The 21227-nt window shown below is 45.6% G+C and overlaps 2 protein-coding genes across 3 annotated transcripts in view; both read left to right on the top strand.

Moving 5' to 3' along the window:
- On the top strand, positions 1–17197 carry LOC149364161 (cytochrome P450 3A41-like). Its single transcript, XM_089574148.1, has 10 exons — positions 1–77; positions 301–446; positions 1750–1865; positions 6739–6829; positions 9847–10004; positions 10616–10704; positions 11651–11788; positions 13152–13293; positions 16215–16315; positions 16662–17197. Exons 2-9 carry the CDS (start codon positions 302–304, stop codon positions 16305–16307), a joined length of 972 nt encoding a protein of 323 aa, XP_089430274.1. The 5' UTR covers positions 1–77; position 301; the 3' UTR covers positions 16308–16315; positions 16662–17197.
- LOC149364162 (cytochrome P450 3A41-like) overlaps positions 16664–21227 on the top strand; it is a 26694-nt gene continuing 22130 nt past the window's right edge. Inside the window, exons 1-2 of one of the 2 annotated variants that reach the window (XM_089574147.1) lie at positions 16664–16765; positions 17606–18751. In XM_089574147.1, coding sequence (XP_089430273.1) covers positions 18699–18751 — 53 coding nt within the window. In that variant the 5' untranslated portion in view covers positions 16664–16765; positions 17606–18698. Of the gene's footprint in view, positions 16766–17301; positions 18752–21227 lie in introns of those variants that run through there. The other variant, XM_089574146.1, reaches the window with a different exon arrangement.

Here is a 21227-nt window from a genome sequence, read left to right on the forward strand (position 1 = left end):
AAGATAAAAGCCATCGCTGAAAAAAAGGTGTCTCAAATTGAAGAAGCGGCCGCGCAGAAGTTTTTAAACATCACCGAGTAAGCATATTCGAGGATGCCTCGTTATGTTTAGAGACACGGAATTTTGCAATAGCGACAGTTCCAGGGCAGAAGCCTTTCAATCTGCTCCGAGGCAAATCAAGCATTGTTCTCTTAAGTACTCTATGCCTTTTCGAAAACGAAAAAAAATTGCTCATGTTTCGGACTCTTTTGAAAACAAACTCCCCAGAATTTTAAAACAAACGGATCATTAATTGTGCAGGATGGCCACCCATACGTCTTTGGACACTACGGCTGCTTTGACTTATAGCATCGACCTGGACAGCAAAAATGACAGGGACCACCCTCTACTCAAAAGTCTTAACGCCATCTTTATGAATATAGCTGGCTGGCCCGCTGTGGCGATGTGTAAGTGTCCATTTTTTTTACCTCAGTTAATTATTGCCTGATAGCTTCCTGTTTCCATTAGGCGCCTCATAAGGCGCCTTTATGAGCTGGATTACTACAATGCGTCTTTTGAGTAGACAATGAAAGGCCGCTAAGCGTGCGTACCAGCACTCGATGTGCGTATGTCGAATAAGGTTTTTGAACATTGTACTAGGCACAAGCCTCCGTGAGCATTCTAGCCGCGCGGATGTAGCAGCTTGAGGCGCATATTTTGTCAGAAAACCTTATTACCCCATTACTAAAGAGTTTAAGGTAAATGCAAAGGGCATACGATTGTACGCATCGCAGTGAGTACTCAACACTGGAAGAAACAGCGGCTCTAGATCGTTAGAATCTTGTAAAATGGGGACACTCACTCAAGAAGACTCCGTAATAAAGTGCAATGCAGTAATGCAGGCATCTGTTGTGTGCACTAAGAGCGCGAGAACAGGGCCTACTTGGTTGTACATGTTTACTACGCGGTATATGATGCAAAGCGTATAGCGCGCGTTGTAAGCGTCATGTTGTTTAACACGCCTCGTGCTCGTGATTCGATGCATTCACAGGAAGGCTCCTTTCGCGTGCTTGCGAGGAGTTGTTGCGAACGGTACAAAACGCCAGGTAACTATCATTCAGAGTCGCTGAAGACATAAAAATAATGCGGAAAGGAGGTCAGTACCTGTGTGTTCGGTTCTGATAAAAGAACTTGGAAGGGTGTCTGCCACACGAATCAGGTTTGCGCTAGAATGGTTTTGTAATAATCGCTATACTTCTTCGCCGTTTCACGCTACTACTCGCACTATCGAAACAGCGAAAAATGACGTTTTGTATATATTTATTAAGCACTGTTTTATCAATAATACTATCAGAGACAGCGCACCAGTTCATGTGGTCGCAGGCATGCACTACGATCGAGAGTAAACAAGGAAACGAAAGAAGTATGGAACAGAAGGAGCGTGTAAAAAAAAAGCTAAAGTCTCTTGTAGGTGTTAATAATATATGGTTAGCGCTATTCTGCTGACTGTACGTGCTTCACGGAGTTCATCAGAGGTCCCTCATTAGTGCCTTGTATTCTGTGACCGTTAAATCAGGCGCCTTTTGTTCTGACGTGAGCGATATTGTGTTAAAAGATATCCCAAATCACCGGTCAAGCTTTGTGAACAAGAATAGACCTCATGGCGGCCGCAATGGCTGCCATAAAAAATAAAGACGACGCCTCCAAAAGCAGAACTTTCAGGTATCGTTGTGGGGCTTGACGGTAGAATTTTCCACCTGGTATTCGCAGTTCTAATGCCGAAGATCTACAGATTTCTTCCGCCCGATTACCCTCCGGAATCGAGCACCAATATGTTCAAGGCCTTCGTCTCTCACCTGATTGAAGAGCGCAAGGAAAAGGGCAGGGTAAGTTCTTTTAGTACGCATATGTGGATGAAATTTCTCTGAATATTTTTGAGGATAGGCTTTCGCGAGCGACGCGCTCCAAAGCCTTCTTGCAGACCGCCAAGAATATCTCGATGCACTGGCGTCTTTGATGTATTGTTTATTTTACAATCGCACATGTGAGCCGAGGTCACCGCGTGTCCGTATCACGAGAGCACTACAGAGGCCAGGGAAGAAACATAGCGTACTGTGAATGTTCCTGTCAGAAAGTATAATAATCACGGTATTCACATGCGCATGCAAGGACTGCTTTCAAGTTGTGTGAAACCATTACCTTAACCGTTTGTGAATTTTCATGCGGTAAAATTGGAGCTGTCGTCACAGAAAAACCCCGCTGATGTCCAAGACGAAATTCGCTGATTGGGTCGAGAGAGGTAACATGACCTTATGACGTCATAAAAACCTGCACACCATGGCAACTGGAAATTAAATGATTGGTCGAGAGAGGTCACCCGATTTTGCGAAGTCATCACAACCTGCCTACCGAGTTGGGAGCAACCTGGTTACGAGACAGAAGCCTAGATAGGGAATAGAAATAAAAAATTCAGGGGGCACTTTGACTGTCTAAAGTGCGTAGAGGCGAAAGCGTTCTCCGCACCACTTTCGCTGATTCTGTGGCACTGGTGGCGTCACGTACAATTGAGTACTAATTCCTAAGTGATGACAGATCACTAATTAATGGTTAATTACTGATTAATGCCTGAATACTAATTAACTGCTAATTAATGACGCTTAAGCTTCGCCTTTAGGAGTGGAACGCGCAAGCGTGTTGTAGCGCTGCCAGGGTGGTGGTGGTGAAAAACATTTATAATGCAATAAATATTTACAGAGAGGTGATTGGGGTAGGCCCTATTGGCCCTTTCCCCTAACAATACTAGGTGGAGCCCCTATTCCGGGGCCCCATTGGCAAGCAACGCCGCCCGCGTCCGGTGAACCAAGGCCTTTTGGGTCTTTAGGTCCTGACAGCCGAGCAGGGCCGCCTCCCAGTCCTCTCTGGTGGGGTTGGGGTTGGGGGGGATAGATGGGTTTGACTGACACGCCCAAACCATGTGGAAGGTGTCAGCCACCTCCCCACAGAACTGGCACGCGCCATCAAAGGATGGATTGAAATGTTTAAGCACCGCCGGGCACAGTACAGTGTTAGTCCACGGAACGCCACCACCCGTTCGGCGCGATGCCTTACGCTTTGAACGCAACGCTTTTTGAGGAAAGGAAATGGCGGAGTAATCCTCTGTCACCTCGGTGGACACCTGAACCGCACCGTAGAGGAAGGGAGGAAGTGGGAGTGAAAGAAGAAAGACAAAGATGGCCCGTAATGAAGAAAATGAAAATTCTATTTGAGGAAAGGAAATTACGCAGTAACTGTCTCACATATCTCGGTGGACACCCGTCAAAATTCAGGGGGGCACTTTTTTGACCTAACGTGTGGTCACTGATGTGTGGTTAAGATGTTAAGCTTCGCCTCTAAGATTGGAACGCGACAGCGTCTTGCAACGCTGCCAGGGAGTCCATAGAACGCCATCGCCCATTCGGTTCTACGCCTCGCTCGTCGGTACATTGGTTTTTGAGGAAAGGAAATGTATGTGCCTCTCATATCTCGGTGGCCACGTAAACCTCGCCGGAAGGAAAGGGAAGAGGATGGGAGTGAGCGAAGATACCGTATTCACTAGACGCGCCTTTGTTCATTTGTAACCTTCGAGTTGGCATGGCGGAGTGGATAGCATGCTCGTCTCGCACGCCGAAGACCGGGGTTCGATTCCCGAGCTCGACAAATTTCCTACTCTGTTTTATTTATTTATATAGCCTCACTAGAAAAGTTAATTAGACTGATTGGGTAATTAAGCAATGAACTAAGCACAGTCCCACTTACTTGGAGCGTCACTATACGATCCCTTCAATTGGTTGCATGGCTACCAGCCAGAGTACAATTGGCCCCGTTTGATATTCGCGCACTGTGACGTCACAACCGTTTCGACCAATTGAAAAGCGTGACATTTCTGTCGACAACTGCTGCTTACAACGATGAGACATTAAAGGCTTTCGCCTTAAAATTCGGAAAGAGGTGTGATATGTACGAACGTCGGCACCGTCACAGCTAAGCGGAAACCCGCTACTACAGCTAGCACTCCGCATATGGCGGTTTATAGACAGACAATTGCAAAGAAACTGACGCAAACACACACGGAAGTTACAACAGAAGCTGCGACAAATGTGAAATTTGAGGTTATCGCATTCCACTCTTAAGTTGACTCAAGCCTCCCTACCGATTTTTTTTTAATCTGCCGCGGTCTAGTGGGGAAGCTATTTGGTTGATTACTCTAATATATTCAAAATGCTTTAGCGTTCGTAAACACATGATAATTACACTGTTCTAGGTACGGTGTGCTCGAGAAGCCGAGTCTTATTATTTTGGAGGAAAAAGAAAAAGAGAGACGTACAGTTGTTCCTTCAATAATGTGCCTACGCTATTGTCTTTGAGAACCAAGATAATTTTATAAAAGTTATGCGAGCGACAATTTGAAAAAAATTGGCAGTCGTTTAGCTCTGGTTAAACCTAGGGGATTGCGAAAGCAACGATGAGAGAGAGAGGCGATGGAGAGCGCGCGGCAGCGGCGGCGGCCCCGGCACGCTAGTTATGCGCCGTTACTGCGCATGCGCAACTGGCGAGCGCGGCGGCGGCACCTCTGAGTCACCCACGCAGCGACGGCGGCAGCGCGCCAGCTGTGCGCCGTGTGACGTCACTGCTCCTCGCGCATGCGCAGTATGGCCTTCGTCAGCTCCGCGAAATGGCTTGGCTACTCGCGTAGTGTTGCTTTCGCAACAAAATGATGCACTGAATGACCACGGACACCACGGCAGTGGTGCGCACATAACGCCGATGCACTTATTCGGCACGCTGCCTCCATAGTAACGTGAAGCAACCAACGAGAGTGTTTCACTCAGGAGGCCAAGTAATTTGGTTTGGTTTGGTTTTACCAAATTACTATGGAGGCAGCGTGCCGAAAGCAAAAGCACTGGTGTGTTTTAGCAGAACATTTGTCCTCGTTAAAACGTGGTTGCACAGTTGAAGCAAAAGGCGGCGCCATTAATTACGCTGGTGGCTGAACACAAAATACTGTCTCGCAGATCCATAGACAAAAGTTTGCGGGATACGAATTCAAGGGGGAAAAAATTACTTGTGCGATTCCTTGCTAGGCATTCAGCTGGTATATTTTCAGAGGATGAAACACGCTGTTATGATAGCCGGCGCGAAAGCTGTGCGCCAGCTGGGAACTTTTCTTAGTATATGTTTGTAGTATTCACCCGTTACGTGCCGAGGCCAGCTCGTGCTTCGCTATCGATGCCATATGTGAGCGCGGCTATGTATAGATGTTGTGCTGTGGTACGGAGCACCGATGCCTGTACTTTTATGGTCGCTGAGGCTCCAGCCAGGACGGGAAAATAATACAAAGGCTCACAGCTGCACGGCGCGCGTGTCAAGGGTACATCCAAACGGCCTCCTATGCATGGGCTTGAAATACGTAGGATATTTATGTGAAGAAAACCAAAATGTAGCTAATCGCTCCTAATAATCCTAATCGCTCGTTCGCTAATGATTTCTCTTCAAAAATTAATATTCTGACGACCCGTAGAGGTACTGCGTGCGCAAACGTTTTGTTATTTTGTTTCTGTATGATTAGTAACGTGCTCTGCATGAATGTGTTGTTCAGGACGTGCGCACGTATACAGGGTAGTTTGGGCAGAAATGTACCGGCACCAGAGGAACGCTTTCGTTTTGCCCTAATGGACACGCTACACACACTCATTCTTTTCCGCCCTTCTCTCACCGTTCCGGCTTTTCATTTTTGTGCCATTTTGTTCAAATGTGTGCTACCTCCATGGTGCCAACCGCAATTCAGTAATTTCTCAGAAAAATGTATACTCCTTTCCCAACATCGGCCTCTTTCTTCCCTGGTTTCGAAGTTGACTTTTGTACTTTTTTTATTCGTTCCCATATTTTACAAATAATTTACAGTTAAAAATCTCCCACGGCATAGGGACGCAAGCGAAGATGATTTTTTAAGGACGCTTTTCAGGACGTGCGAGCAACAACTGAGGGAAGCAGATGCGTTACGTACCGAGGAGGCCTGCGTTCTATGCGACACATCTGCAATGCAGGCACCTAGTCCGGTCACTAATAACTCAGGCCTACTTTCGTCTACTCCACCATACGCGCGATCTAAACCCTTTTGTTCCGGCAAACGCGTTGGGACTCATAGAGCGCAAATATGTAGCCTTGCAACTGTAGCATGCAGTACCACGTACGTCATCACAACGTTTAGTCATCTGATCTTGCTTTCTCCGGATTGCAAGTTTGTGTTCGCTAACCTGCGTTGAGTTGCGCCCTGCTGTTCGAATGTGCTTCCCTTTCCTGCCATTTGAGAGCTTTGCTAGAACATATATGTGCTGTGCGCCTCAGATAACGAGGCAACATAGAGAGGACATTGCCCTGAGAAAAATTCTCAAGGGCAACAGCGTCCATAAAATCTCCAACTCATTTCGATTAAATACTTGTTTAAGTTAATCGTTTTTTACTCATTGTAGACTCATTGTAGAAGACGTAATCCAGCTGAATTCTCGAAATGCTTTCTTCAAAATAAGAAGCGAGATATGCAGTAGGATATCACAGACAAAGCTATGAAGCTGAAGGCAACCATGTGCATCTGGTAATAATTATGTTATGAAAACACTTGCAAACAGGTCCTTGGTGTAAGCATATCCTTTTCTCTTTGAATCATTGTGTTAGGCACTCTTACACTTCGTCTCATGTTTGCTGCTTCTTTTCACTCATCAGAAGGAAGATGACTTCCTTCAGTCATTTATGGATGCGGATTACGACTGGGAGGGCGATGGCCTCGAGAAAGAGAACAACGTCGAAGGAAAGAGTGAGAGAATTTATTTTTTGCAACATCAGCCTTGGAGCAATAACGAAAAATTTTAGCCTGATATTGTTCAGTGTGCACGAATGAGATGCAGGTGTTCCATAAGAATTTTTTGTCAAGTGATTTAACCCACTATTCGCACAGGATATATTTACCCCTGAGACGAGCACTCGGTCCCATTATGGCATGATTTTAAGCACGAAACACTTTTAGCTCCTCTCCTAGGCAAAAAATGGGGAACATTGTCTTGGAACACTGTCGAACATGAATCCGAACATGGCAGTGAGCATGAGGGCAACATGACGTAGAACTTATCCGAAACTTCTAGCCTGAACAGTACGCAACAGAAGAAAACCTCATAATAGCAACGCCTCGGGCGGGATTCAAACCGGCGGTGTCGCGAACAGAGCAGCTTCGCTTTTGACCTCCACCTTGCCTTACACCCCTTGGCCATCGCCGGAGCCTCTAGCGTTGCGTGTGTTAACTGGCAGCCTCTCGGGCTGCGTGCTGAGGCTGCTGAAAGGCGGACGAGCGCTATGGCCAGACAGACATTCAAAAAGCAACCTCAGGCGTTCAGCGCGCTTCCCGGAACTAAAAAAGAAGAGGCTGAATGCCATGTTAAGCAACAGAAACTGCGAAGGAAGCCGAGCGTGCTGTTTAGCTAACGAAAGCGTTTGATGACGGAGCATCCTCAAGCTTCTAAAGCAGTCTGGGAGACCATACGCTCTGCATGCGTAGGTCTAAGAACGCAAGAGGGTTATGGCTGGGGCACGTTCAGCAGATAAAAATGATGGCCAACTCCCGAGCGCTGCTACTGCTATCAATGAGTCGTCTTGTCCTAGAACGCGCTAAGCGTTCCCTGCAATATACAGGGTCTGTTCTGAAAGTAGCAGGACTGGTTTTTTCCTGGGCGAACGGGTGGACGAGAGGTGGTCTGCGCGTGCAGGATCGTTGAAGGGGGATATTGGGAATGCTGGGGAAAATCGGCAGTAGGCTCTCGGCCATTGAAGAGAGGAGGTCGCTTGTACTATGAAGCCCTGTCGAAACGTCTCGTCACGCAGAATCGTCGAGCGTTTACTGGATCAGCGATACGCGATATCATATTTCGAGTAAATCTTGGTAAAACGGGCAAAGAGACTCACAACATGATTAAGGAGGCCTATGGTGACGCTTCCATGGGTAGATCAGATGTTTTTTGATTGGTACAAGCTTTTCCGAGAAGGTAAGGAAAGAGTGGAGGAAGACGACCGCTCCAGAAGCCCTTCGACCAGCAAGACCAACTAAAATGTGTAGCGAGTGAAACATTTACTTAACAGTGATCGTATAATGAGTATCAGAAGGATTGCTGATGACTTGAGCATTCCTCAAACCCAAGTTTTTGAGATCGTGACAAAAACGTACCCACGAGGAAAGCGTGCGCGAAGTAGGTGCCAGGAGTGTTGTCAGAGGAGGAAAAGGCCAACCGGTAGGATCTTCTTCATCATGTGAATGAGGACCCCGATTTTTTGCCCAGCACACGGCGGCAACGCTGCCTCAGCACCCCTACAGCCTCGACTTGGCCCCGCCAGACTTTTTTCTATTCCCGAGAATAAAATCGACGCTCGAGGGGAAACATCACGGATCGATAGAGGTGGTCCAACAGGCCGTGACGAGGGAGCTAAACAGCATTCCGGTCCAGGCATTCCTGGAGGCGTACGAAAACTGTAAAACTCATTGGCAGCAGCGTGTAGGTGCGGAAGGGTGCTACCTTGAAAAATTGTAATCGTTATTACTGTTCTCTTGAATAAATTTTGTTTAAAAAAATGAGTCCTACTACTTTCAGAACAGACCATGTATATCATGTTTGCATCTCGATGAAAATACGGGCTATCAATTGTTTTTATTCTGTTGCACGAAATGTGATGGCGTCTTTTTATACGTCGTTAGCGACTACATTTGCATATATGCATAATAAGAATTAAAGGGATATCAGTAGTTGTTAGAATGCGCTCATGTTTGAAGTAATTTCCTGAAAAACATAGATAAATCACTCTCAGGTTGGTCGCTACGAAAGTAATGTAGCTAAAATGCCGAAGGGGAGAAGGAGTGCAGTGTTCTACAGTCTGGCACACAGAAGAAAAATCAATACCCTCTGTCTCTTTTTCTTTTTTTACAAAACATCCCACTTAAAGACATTGTACGACCATCCTCCCCATATCGTTAGTGCCCGAGTTTGCATCGCGGCTTTGCACTTTTTCTATATAAATCTGCAACATGAATACTTTTACTCGAATTTATTATGAGATTAGGAAGACTAACTCGCAGTGAGATAGACGTGTTCAGCGTTGACACGTGTGTTTCTGAAAAAAGTGGCATTCTGACTTCTGCGAACAGGTGCCGAACGATCGTGCTACCACTTGTTCATTGCTAGAGGTATGTGCACGGTACTTTCGAGCTTCGGCAGTAAAACGCAAACTGCTACACTTAAGACGGCATAGCTGTAGGTCAGTTGGTAAGACATTATAACGAGGAAAAATTGCAAAACACAAAGCGCGGAGGCAGGTGGCAACAGGAGGCGGTAAGACACAATAGAAGCAAGCGGCACTGTTCCATGAGACAAGCAATGGCCGTGAGACGTCGGACGTACCGGTCCAAAACCCGGAAACAAGATTTGAACAGAAGAGGGACTTGGCCGGACCAATCGCGTCTTGTAGGTGAGCCGTGGCATTTCGAGATTTAGGGGTTGAATAAAGAGTCAAACAATGCAATAAAGCTGTACAGTACAAACTGCCACACATTGCACACACTGTAAACGTGCCGCTAATTCAAAATTGCTTTCCACCGCGTATAACTACTTCTGCAAATCATGTTTTCAGTCATTTAGGAATACGGGTGAGGAGCAAAAGACTACAAAAAAAAACGCTATAAATGGAACGGTCTTTTGCGTTCACAGGAGTACAAAATATTCTAGATGCATTTATTAGTGCCTGAGGCGTATGAGGCGGATTAAAAATTACCAGCACTTGTTTTCCACTTTTCAGAGATGTCGCTGGACCAGATAACAGGCCACGGAATGAGTTTCTTTATCGCTGGAGTGGAGAGTGTTTCGGCTACCCTAGTCTTCGCTGCCTACTGCCTGGCTCTTCACCCCGAAATTCAAAATAGGGCAATTGCCGAAATAGACAAGGCAACCTCAAAGGTAATTCGGAGCCCTGTTTCCAGCAGTGCATCCAGCTGCTTCCCTAATAAAGAAATTGTCACTTGGGGAAGGCCATTTTGGTGCGAATATAAGTAGCTTAAACACACAGGGGGCCTATTTTGAAAGTATACTTTTAAAAGCAATCTCAGTGGTCTGCATTCTTATGATTTCGCTTTGGGTTCGCCATCTGTCTTGAGTTCGCAAACCTGTGGCTCCTCTAGGGGTCAGTTAAAGCACTATGTGAAGAGAGAAGAAGCGCTTTACGCGACCACTAGCGTGCCTTTCCTTTTGACAACTGGTAACCAAAATGGTGTGGCTGATACCTTCGGGCTACATTTACATTTAAAAAACGGTGGCAAGTGACACGCTGGCGCTGCGTCAATTACTCAAGTGGCCTCAGGGGTGCCCCACAGCATTTAATAAAGTGGCTTTGACAGGGTGGATGTCACAGCTGCTGTTCTAGAGTCACCTACCTGCAGAGTGACGCCCAAACATTTTTCACATAACTCGGGAATAAAATAAGCTTATTACGCATGCTTCTAGTTAAAGGAAATAACTATTGGCAGGTTGAACGCCGTCAGTAATTTTTGCTTTTCTCCTGTTATTTTCAGGGCGAACTGACGTACGATGCCCTAAATGACATGCCGTACCTCGAGGCCTGCATAAAGGAGACGATGCGACTGCGATCAACCGCACACTTGCGAGTACCATAATAAAGGAGACTACAACTAGGGTCGTGATAGCATTCAGTTGGCGAGCGAGTGTGTCGTTCGTGAGCGTTCAGAGTCCTTTCGTAGTTCTCACAGAAAAGCAAAACTGCAGTGCCCTCAAGGCCACTAGTGGTGAAGTACAGAACATATCTTTTATTACTGTTGTGGGATGTGAGAAGCGCGAACTGGTAATGTTCGTTTTTCAGCAGCTACGAGGCCTGCAGTATAATTCGTTGTGCTCAATAATATGAGCAAAAAATTTGTCGCAGTAATAATTGCCATAAGTCGAGTTGTAGGGAGAACCGTGGTGGTGCAATCATTCTTCGTGACATGTCGCAAGTGAGGAAGCGAAAGTACTTGCCGAATCAGGTATCTATTAAGTTATTTGTCTTTTGAACTTAGTCTGTAAAACGTACAGACGGGAACATAACAAAGCACACTGTCGCTTACTAATTTTTATTACGTTTAATTTTTATTTAAGTTTTTCTAGTAAGACAATAACCTGAGGACAGAAAGAAAAAAGAATGCTGCACGACTGCTTCACGGCCTCGCCGCCCCTAAATATGGACAGCAAGCATTAAAATAAACGAAATGCTTCAGTGGCCGCTTTTAAAACATGAAGTTTAATTTGGGTTTTCTATTAAAAATTGGAGATGCGGTATGTGCCTTCTGCTAGTAAGCATTGGTAATTTTTTTTTATGGACACATAAATTTCTCTACACCTGATAATATTGCCGTGGTTTAACTTGGAACCTAACAATGCACTGCGTTCACTTTGTACCCTCACTTGCACACTCCTGGCGCGCTGTCACAACGCCCGCAAAGTTTTGCAGGACAAACTTTCGCGCTAAGGTTTTGCACAGGTAACGGTCTATGGAGTGACTCTGAATCACATTGGCGCGTGCTTCCACGTTATGTTTGCATCTACCTCCTCAGCGCAACGCGTCTGTGCACGGAGGAGACCACTGTGGGCGGCATACACTTCAAGCCAGGCATGTGCGTGTGGGTGCCGTTGGCGGCCATGCACCTTGATCCAGAATATTTTGCTGAGCCCGAAAAATTCATTCCTGAGAGGTATGTTCGAATCCTGGGTTCGAGGAGCGAAAATGATAAGTGGAGTTGTAGCGGTAACATTTTTCCCGTGTTTTCACGCAGAAGTACTTGACGTCGTGGACGTTCGGTTTAGCTTGATGTCAAATCAATTAAGACGGTTGATGGAATTAGATTAAACTGCTTTATTTCTTTCAGTCAGTGACCATCTTACGTGTATGAACTTGCCGTTTTGTTACCTTAACTGTTATTGTCCTTACCTGTTACCAGTTATTGTCGCGTTCGAAGCAACATTTCCTGTATTTTATGCTCTCCTTATGTGATGCCTCTTGCGTCTTTAAAGATATAGCAAATGCTAATGATGATATCTCTCAGCGCTTTCATAATTTTGATAAGCGAGCTTCTTATAGCGATATAGAAATTCGACGGATTTACGCGATGCTGGTTAACATTCCTAACTATCGCAACGGCAGTCTCATCGCCAGCACGTCAGCACTTAGTGCAACGTGTCTAAACTCTAACGCGCGTCTAGATGCTTAATAAAAAGTACGGTTGAAAGAGGCATGAAAATCATTCAGCCCTACGTGGTGTTGTCTGACAGACACACACCAATGACGAACAGGCTGAGGTCATTGCAGTAATTAGTGCATAGAATAAAAAAACCTGAAGTAGATGAAACGCTATATGCTACTCACTTCCTATGTACATTGTGCTATTGTCTGCATGGTGATTAGCGATTTCTCTGCTACTTTAAATTTTATTTTTGCTGACGTGTGTAAAAATTATTTTTACGAAATTGGAGAACGATACGTGCAGGAAAACTAGCACTGGTTATTGCCCTGTGTTCACTAAGAAAGGAAAGTACTTTGCAGATCCTCTGGTCATAGCTGGGGCTAGGATCATTTATTATTGCAATGAAGAAACCAAGGAACCATTGATTTCCACTAGAAGTAGGGAATAACAAAAAGAATACGGCAAATCTCGTAGTATCAATAACATTCCATGAAATATACCTCAAACGCCATTTGAAGGTATTGGCGCAGCGTTCGTTACAGACGAAAAATTATCGCTTGTGGAAAAGGATAGAAGAGGCGGAACTGAGGACCTCACAGAATGGCCATCGTAGATTGTGGTGTGTTGATAATATGGTGTAGAATATAGTTGCTTGCATCATTAACGTATGCATGACATTGCATAATTAAGAGCTATTTTAATTTAATTGTACTTCACTTTGCTGTGATTGGTATCTACTGGTTTTACGTAACCGCTGGTTTTTCTCTCCGTAAGCAATAAAATGGGCTTTGTCTTGTTAGAGCCAAGGAAATCATGGGTCTAGTCGCTACAGTTTGTTCGTACTGCACTTATTCTAACTGAGTTTGCTCAACAGGTTTATGCCGGAGAACAAGGGCATGCCCTTCGGTGCCGGACCACGAAACTGCGTCGGGATGCGGCTGGGAATGATGCAGGTCAAGACGTTTCTCGCCAGCCTGCTTCGCCGCGTAAGGTTGGAGAGGTGTCCGGAAACCATGGTGAGTGTAAAACTTTGCGATGCGAGAAAAGGCTGCCGAATTATGTCCGTGCTTGCTCCTCGGCTTGCATTTTCGTTGTCCCACTGTCTACGTAACAATATGATAAGCTCTCTTACTCTTTCGCTTGCTGTTATGAGCACTTAGGTTTTGAAACTGTTAAATGATAGAAAAGTACTGAAAATATATTATTTAAATCACTGTTGACAAGAACAAAATATTCGGTATGGCGACCAAAAAGCAGTGGAAACTGGAGAGACAAGGAATGTAGACGGTTGGACACAAAGCGATTTAATTAACAGTTGAGGAACTGTCTTCAGTAAAACATATATTTGCGCATGCTCCGCTCTTGAAGCTCCGTAATATATATGATATGAACATAATTACATATAGGAGCGACGACTTGACAGACTGCATGAGAAGGAAAAGCTCTCGAATAGAAGACAGCTTGTGCACTCCAGAAGAATGCTATGTTTGACCAAGCGTGAAGAACATGATGGAAGCCAACAGTCAACGAAAGCAAGGAGTGTAGGGGATTTTTTTTGTCGATAAAAGAGAGATTAATTGGGTAATTATTTAAGGATAATTGATAGGAAAAGCCGTAGGAAAAACGACCACACGTCTCCGGTGGGATCCGAGCCCACGATCTCCGATTATCGCGTCCGATGCTCCACGAACCGAGCTACGGCGATGGCTGTCGAATCTTTTGCTTTCGGGGTTATTTATGTGTAGTGTAACCAAACCTTGAGAGTGTTCACCAGCGCCACTCTCGTCCGTAGCGGCGGATGTAGTACGTGCTGCATTACCGCGAGTGCCACGTGAAACGTGATCGGACTGTGAGTGCTGCATGGAGCTGTGCGAGAACGCTCTTATTTCATTTCATTTCATTTCATTTCATTTATTTCATACTCAAGGGCGCAAGGGCATTACATAAGGAGGGGCTACAGTTGGGGTAGATACAAGCATGATGAAGGCAGGCACAATTAACACAAACACTACAAATTATAAAGGCAAGAAAAATAAATAAAGAGCATCAAGGTATCCGTGGGATGATGTGGAAAAAACAAGAAATGCACGTGCGGCGGCAAGCAAAGTTGAAAGCCAATGAATGATTGATGATAACAGAGATGAAATGCTTACACATCTTGGAAATGACTGGCGAGTTTTGTGCGAAATGATTTACGATCGTCGCTTAAAACTATGTCGTTAGAGTAGTCCAGAGAGTAATCGCGTCGGGGAAAAAGGAACTGTTCATAGCTGAAGTGCGGCTCGTGATACCTGCTATGGGGAGGCTGTGGCTTAGGCGATTGGTCGTTCTGAGCGGTGGTTGCAGCAAAGGGTGTCTGGAAGCAGGGTGGTAAAAGAAACTGTGCAGTAGGCAAAGACGAGAGATGATGCGGCGCGATTTTAGAGTGGGCAGGGAGATAGAGCGTTTAAGTGCAGTGATGCCGGTTTCTTTGGAGTATTCAAAGCGGGTTGCACGATTTTGGATGGCTTCGAGTTCGGCGGGGAGGTAGGCTTGAGATCGGTGCGAGATTGATGATGCAACTTCTACTTCTAGTTTTAGACGGACGAAAGTTTGATAAGCCAGTTTTTTCACTTCCGGGGATGCTGATTTGAGGTTTCGCTGTAAATAACCTAGAACACGTGAGGCATCAGAGCATATTGTTTGGACGCGATTGACCCAAGATAACGAAGCTGAAAGATGTAATCCAAGGTACTTAAAAGGATGATGTTTTGGCAACCGGGGTAGCGTTGATGGTGTATGAATGCTGAATTACTGTTCGTTTGAGGGAGAACGACAGGAGTTGGCATTTGTCCAGGTTCAAAGGCATGTGCCAAGTGTCACACCATGTGGCTATTGTATCAATGTCTTTTTGTGGTAGGTGGCTATCGGTGAGATGACGAATGGGACTGTAGATGACACAGTCGTCCGCAAATAGTCTTAGTTTAGTATCTATATTAGCTGGGAGATCATTGATGTAAATGAGAAAGAGTAGCGGGGATAAGCCAGCGCCCTGGGGACACCTGAAGTAACAATGCTACCTAAGGCATCAAGACTGCCAGAGCCAAGGCCGTCGTCAGCTATTGAGCTAGGTCAATGGATAGCTCATCATCGATAGTGCTAATAGGTTTTCCTGAAAGCACTTGCATTTGCATTAACGCAGTCAAGAAGACTGGCATCACGGTGCCGTTTTGAGCTCGCCATATAAAATACGATACCACTTCTGAACATACTTCTCTCGGCATTCGCTCCTCTGTTCGCGCCGGCTCGATCATATCATCTTTCAGCGCTCAGGAGCACAGTTTATGCGAAGCCAGAGTGCTAGTAGCCGTCAGCCACATTGTATTTTAGCTGACGGGGCCTTCTGTGGCGCGCTCTTTGAGGCGTGCACGTCAGTGTTGTTTCTTTGGCATTTACTCTTTGAGTACCAAATGATTTATTCCCTCGAACGGAAACGTCTTGATTATCTCCCAGAACTGCTTGAGTTTATATTTTCATTATCGGCATGTCGAACTCATAATTGTGAATTCAGGACTAATAGCCTTTAAGCTAATGAGCTGCGTGGCATCGACGGTTTCATTCCCACCAAGTTGCCACACTTTCCAGTATTGTCTGGGACCGCGGTGACGTGGGGAAATTCGAGGCCTGAGTGGTGAACTCACACTGAAGAGTCAGTGCCAAAAACTGTGCCACATACCGTGTTACTCTTGCTTAACATGATGACTTAAAGCCACGGCCAATTGCATAGCTGACAGCCCGTCGTTTATAGCTGATACTCATACGGCTAGCGTGCTGATGTATACGATCCGAGCGGTAAGTATTCAGATGACCCGTTTCAAGTTAACTTGTCACAAGTGCTGCAAAAGCCCTGAGTGAGTCCCTGATTCCAAAAAATATTTTTTTCTTTGCGTTTGCGCAGGTACCTCTGAAATACCAGCCACGCCAGATTCATCCAGTGACCGTTGGTCCTGTGATGCTTAAGGCCATTCCACGCGCTACTCCCGCTAACTGAAACTTATGGTAAGGCTATGGCACGTACAGAATTTAGTAGGGATATAGGTCTGCATGAAGGCATAGGGGAATTCTTTTAAGGGCGGCGGCTTCTGCTGAAGCGGGAAGACGATAATTAACTAACTTTTACGTCGGCTTAAAGTTGCGTACGATGAATGAAATACACTTGCTCCATCACTGCTGTGCAAAGGAAACTTGGACTTTGAATAGTGATCGTAGATGTGAGAGCGGAGCGATATTTTATAACGATTCCTTTAGTTTTATTTTCATTTGGCTGGTTGACATTGGTGGCTGTTGCTACCACTAAGCGGCTGTTGTTACCATCTACTGACACTTCGTTTTTTTTTTTTTTCAGGTGGAGAGTTGGAGGGTGGACTTCTCGTGATATGTGCTCCCATATCTGCAGCCGGCACGCGTGTTTTCAAGTAGCTCACCTGCCGAAATGCCTCACTTTCACGAGTACATTGGTTGCTTTGACAGCTGCTGGTTCAACTGCAACTCAGACAAACAAAATTGCATGGAATGCTTTTCACGCGTTCGAAGTTCGTTGAGCGCAGTCCGTAATCTCAATCTTTCTTCAATTGTTCTAATGGACAGAGTCCATGCAAAAATGTACAGACTATACAGCTACTGAGTAAAGTATGTAATAAATCGGGGAGCAGGCACTAATGTAAGAAGAGAAGCAAACAGTATGTTAGTCTCTTGCAGTTGCTTCATTTTTAGCTAAATGTGCGACTGTTCTACGCTGGCGCGGCTCCATAGCAGAAAGAAAAACGCCGTAACCTTCTTAGTTTTGTCTCGAGCACATGGTACCTCTCCTCAAATTGTTAACTTCTTTGTGATGTGAACAATCAACACAGAGCGTCATAAAAATAAACACGTTTGACATAACTGCGCTGTCTTTAACAAAATTGTCCCATTTTTTCTTCTCGGAAGAGGTGGCCTCAATGGAAGAAGTGCTGTTTTTATAATACACATAAACGCATGTCGCAGGTAGCCGCAACTATTCTTACGGCACCAGTTGAACGCAATGCGCAATCTCGCTTTGCCATCTTCCTTCATCTAGGTCGCATCACTTATCTTGGTTCACAACTTTGGGGCCTCGCTTTTACATATTGCTGGCGTACATCTGGCTGTGAAAGGTGCCGGTTTTTTTTAAATGTATTTGTGCATTACCATAGTTCAGGCCCTCTTCATGTCTTAGCCTCTTATCGCTTTCGCTTGTGCAGAGTTAAAACCAGGAATAGCTTTTCTACTACATGACCTCTTCTCGCCTTTATTAATTGCGGCTCCTTGCAGGTCCTCAGCTGCAGGCATGAACTTTTCTGCCAGTGCCCAAGATTCTTTCAGTCGCAGCCTGACGGCCATTGCCTCTGTTCTCAGCAAATACTCTGAAGTCATTCACAAGATATGAATAAACGTACGTTCACAGCCTATCTTCGAGCACTGCGAACCATTAAGCACGAAATATCTTCAAGGACATGAAAAGCTGCTCACTGCCGTCAGTCAGATTGAGCTGCGTTATCGAAAGAACATCATTTCTCGGAGTGTATTGGCATATAAGCGTACCTTGAGCGCTTCTCCTGAAGCATCAGCTGTTCTGAGTGCGCACTTGTGCTAACTGGGTAATTGCTTACGTGGACGTAATAGTAATCTTGTTTGTGATCTTAATCCTCCGCTAAGACGTGAACCGAAAACAAAACAGACACAAGACAGTCGCAGGAACACTGGGGTCGCGAATACTGCTGCATTGTGTTATCTACCATACTACTTGATGGCGGACGCAGACCGCTTCCGAGAGACACTTTGCAAGTAACGCTGGAGTCTGGTAAATGCCACACACTCTAGGGCCTGCCTCAACGAAAGCCATCTGCTGCCCGGCCATGCGCGTCTGTGCGACGAAGCCTACTGACAGCTGTTCCATCCGGTTGTTGCATTCCCTTTCCCTTCGTTCACTTTTTCATCTCTTCCTACTGTTCTTTTCCAACCGCTAGTTGGCGCTGCGATGCAACTGGTCGCGTCGCGCCGAAGGGGCCCTCTCCCTTTGCCCAAGGACGCATTGCGTAAGAGCCTGGCTTCCGCTCTGCTGGCATGCGGAGTTCGGAGGTTCATCCGTTGCTTTCAGGAACGCCCCACAGCTATCCTCTCCGGGTGCTCGTTCGCAAGCTAGCGCGCTCTTTGCTGATAATCGCAGTAGAGACTTCGGTGGGTGTGGCCGATCGCACCGGCGTATTTGTCCGACGGAAGCGGCACTGTGAATAACGACGATTTACTGCTTTTCTCGAGCAAAAGTTTGACTGTTCGGACGACTTCGTTAAGGGACAAGGTCCAGGTGTTTTCTTTTTTTGTTTTTTTTTTTCAAAACGGAGCCGTGCTTTGACGACCAAAGACCATGCTGCACGTGATCTTCACGCTTCTGGTCTTCCTGGCATCACTTCTGTTTTGGTACGTACCTTACGCATGGTCGATTTATTCCTTTCTTGCCTCGAAGCGAACGTATATATTCAGCGTGACGTACTTATCTGCCATAGTTAAACAAGGAGCATGTGTTTTTTGTTTTCCTTTTGTGTTTTCGCAGCTGGATATTCAGTATTCAACGGTCCCAACTACAAATGTCGCGGCTTCATCTTATGAACACTTAGTGAACTTTCAATTCCGTAAGAGGAATAAAACCAAAAAGCTTCCCTAATTGAGCATTTTAAGAGAAATTATACTTAGCGAATTAATGTTAAATTGCACCAAAGCCGCGAACACGATGTAGTGGTGGATATGGGCAGATCGGACCTGACTGAAGGGCGCAATGACACTCTTTATTTCTTCTTGTACTCGAGGCTAACCAAAGTTGGCCGGCAAGGAAGGTTTTTGAAACAAGAAGGCTTGAAAACAGTCATGTGAACTTGTATTTATTTGTATTACGCACCTTCTCATAAACGCAGAAATATAACACTCTTAATGCTTTAAGGTAGTTTTGAATACTTAACATAAAATTCATTCAATAAATCTCTTGCCCGCCACCGTAAGTAGCAGGCGTCATAGATGTTTTCAGCCGAAGGTAGTCTGGCTTCGGATAACAGCCCTTGGGTCATAGTGAGTATTACAAGAATTATTTTGTTGTGCAGTGAATTGGGTTGTGCACCGTCAGAGAGGAAATAGCTGTGTGATGTTTCAGTTATTGTTTTGTTTACGTGAAAAAAAAAATCCCGTCACGTATTTAGACCGGCGACTTCATAAAAAAATTCGCGCTCTAAGTCAGCTTTGTAGAAACGGAACGGAGGCACCTTATCCAAACATTATGTGCGAATTTCTAGCAGGAATAGAGCACACGAGCAATTCTCCTGGAAGATCTTTAACTGAGTTTATATTGAATGATTCCAGCTTGTTGCATGTTCTGGCAGTTGAGCGGGCACCGCAGACAAAGGTGGCGATGGTCAGATTTCGTTTGGGTTGGTTTATGGAGAGTTTAACGTATCAATGCCACTCAGGCTATGAGGGACGCCGTAGTGAAAGGCTCTAGAAATTTCGACCTCCTGGGGTTCTTTAACGTGCACTAACTACGCACAGTACACGGGCCTATAGAATTTCACCTCCATCGAAATTCGACCGCCGCGGCCTGGATCGAACCCGTGTCCTTCGGATCAGCAGCCGAGTGCGATATCCATTCAGCCATCGTGGCGGCTGGCGATGGTAAGCGAAGAATACCAGAATATCTTAGCCTTAGCCTTAAACCCGATCGATAATGCCTTGAAAACTCAGCGGTAGGAATTAAAAGCAACCAAGGCATTACTCTTCACTTGACCGAAATTTGGGAAGCTTAGTGGCGGTTCTGGTTTAGAAAATAATATCGCGGCAGTTACTGCATTGTGAATTCGGCATTTAATACGCGACTTCAGCCGGAGGAGAAAACGAGAACAACAATGGAATTCGTGTTAATAAACCTACAGTGAGTTAGTGGCCATCGCGGCATTAATAATATCATATTACCCAGCTTATTACTCATGGTTAAATAAACAAACCTCTATGCGCGTAGGAAATATGCTAAGAAATGTCCAGCGCTTTATAGGAAACCTGGAATAGCCTAGTTTTATAGCCGCAGCTTAATTCTTAGCGTATTCCGCGCAGTTAACTAGGGACACGTTTCGAACATCACGGACACTACAGCGCTCCTGTGGTAGCCGCTGGAATGAGTTATTTAGTTAACATAGCCGCAGCTGCTACCAGCGCCCAGAGTCTTTTGCTGCTGTGGTGCTCTCAGTGGGCCAACCTCCCTCAAAAGTAAATTTATAAAATCACGTCTCGCATGCTTACTGCTTACGCTCAATAACCTCCTACTAAAAACTTTTCGCGTCTCCATTGCTTTTCAGTGGCCAAATGTAAACACTGGTTCGTTCATAAATAGGCGTGAAACTTCGCAACGATCTTTTAAGTGCTTGACTCATTCGACTTGGCACGCTTCTGCAGACAGTCGAAATGCTACAAACAGCTTCACTTTAAACCTGCGCTCAAAACACGTTCATCCGAAGGATCCGCCTCCGTGTTTTCTTCTCTTTATTTTTGTTTCGTGTCTTCAGACTGAGTCATGCTGCGCAAGCGGACGGGCGCGCTCGTATACATAAACTCAACGCCTACGTGCCAAGGCTGGCACTCAATAAAGGCCCCGCGTTTCTTTTCTGGTTCTCCCATGTTGTTCTAAGAAGGCTCGCCTCTCTCTCCGAGTCTAACCAACCAGTCGGAGGCATAGACCGGGCGTAGGCACAAGGTCGCAGCCCGCGCATGACAACGTCGCCGTGTGCGTCGAACGCGCTAAGACGCAGGAATGCAGTGCTGGCGTTGTCGCACCGCTGGGGTCGGACGACGTGCTACTTTCTTGTTTATAGGTCTTGCTGAACTATTCGTCTTAGCTGCTTAACTCAATTCTTCCCAC

The sequence above is a fragment of the Amblyomma mixtum genome, chromosome 2 (assembly GCF_055824585.1).
Source record: "Amblyomma mixtum isolate Tamu chromosome 2, ASM5582458v1, whole genome shotgun sequence".
Lineage (NCBI taxonomy): Eukaryota > Metazoa > Arthropoda > Arachnida > Ixodida > Ixodidae > Amblyomma > Amblyomma mixtum.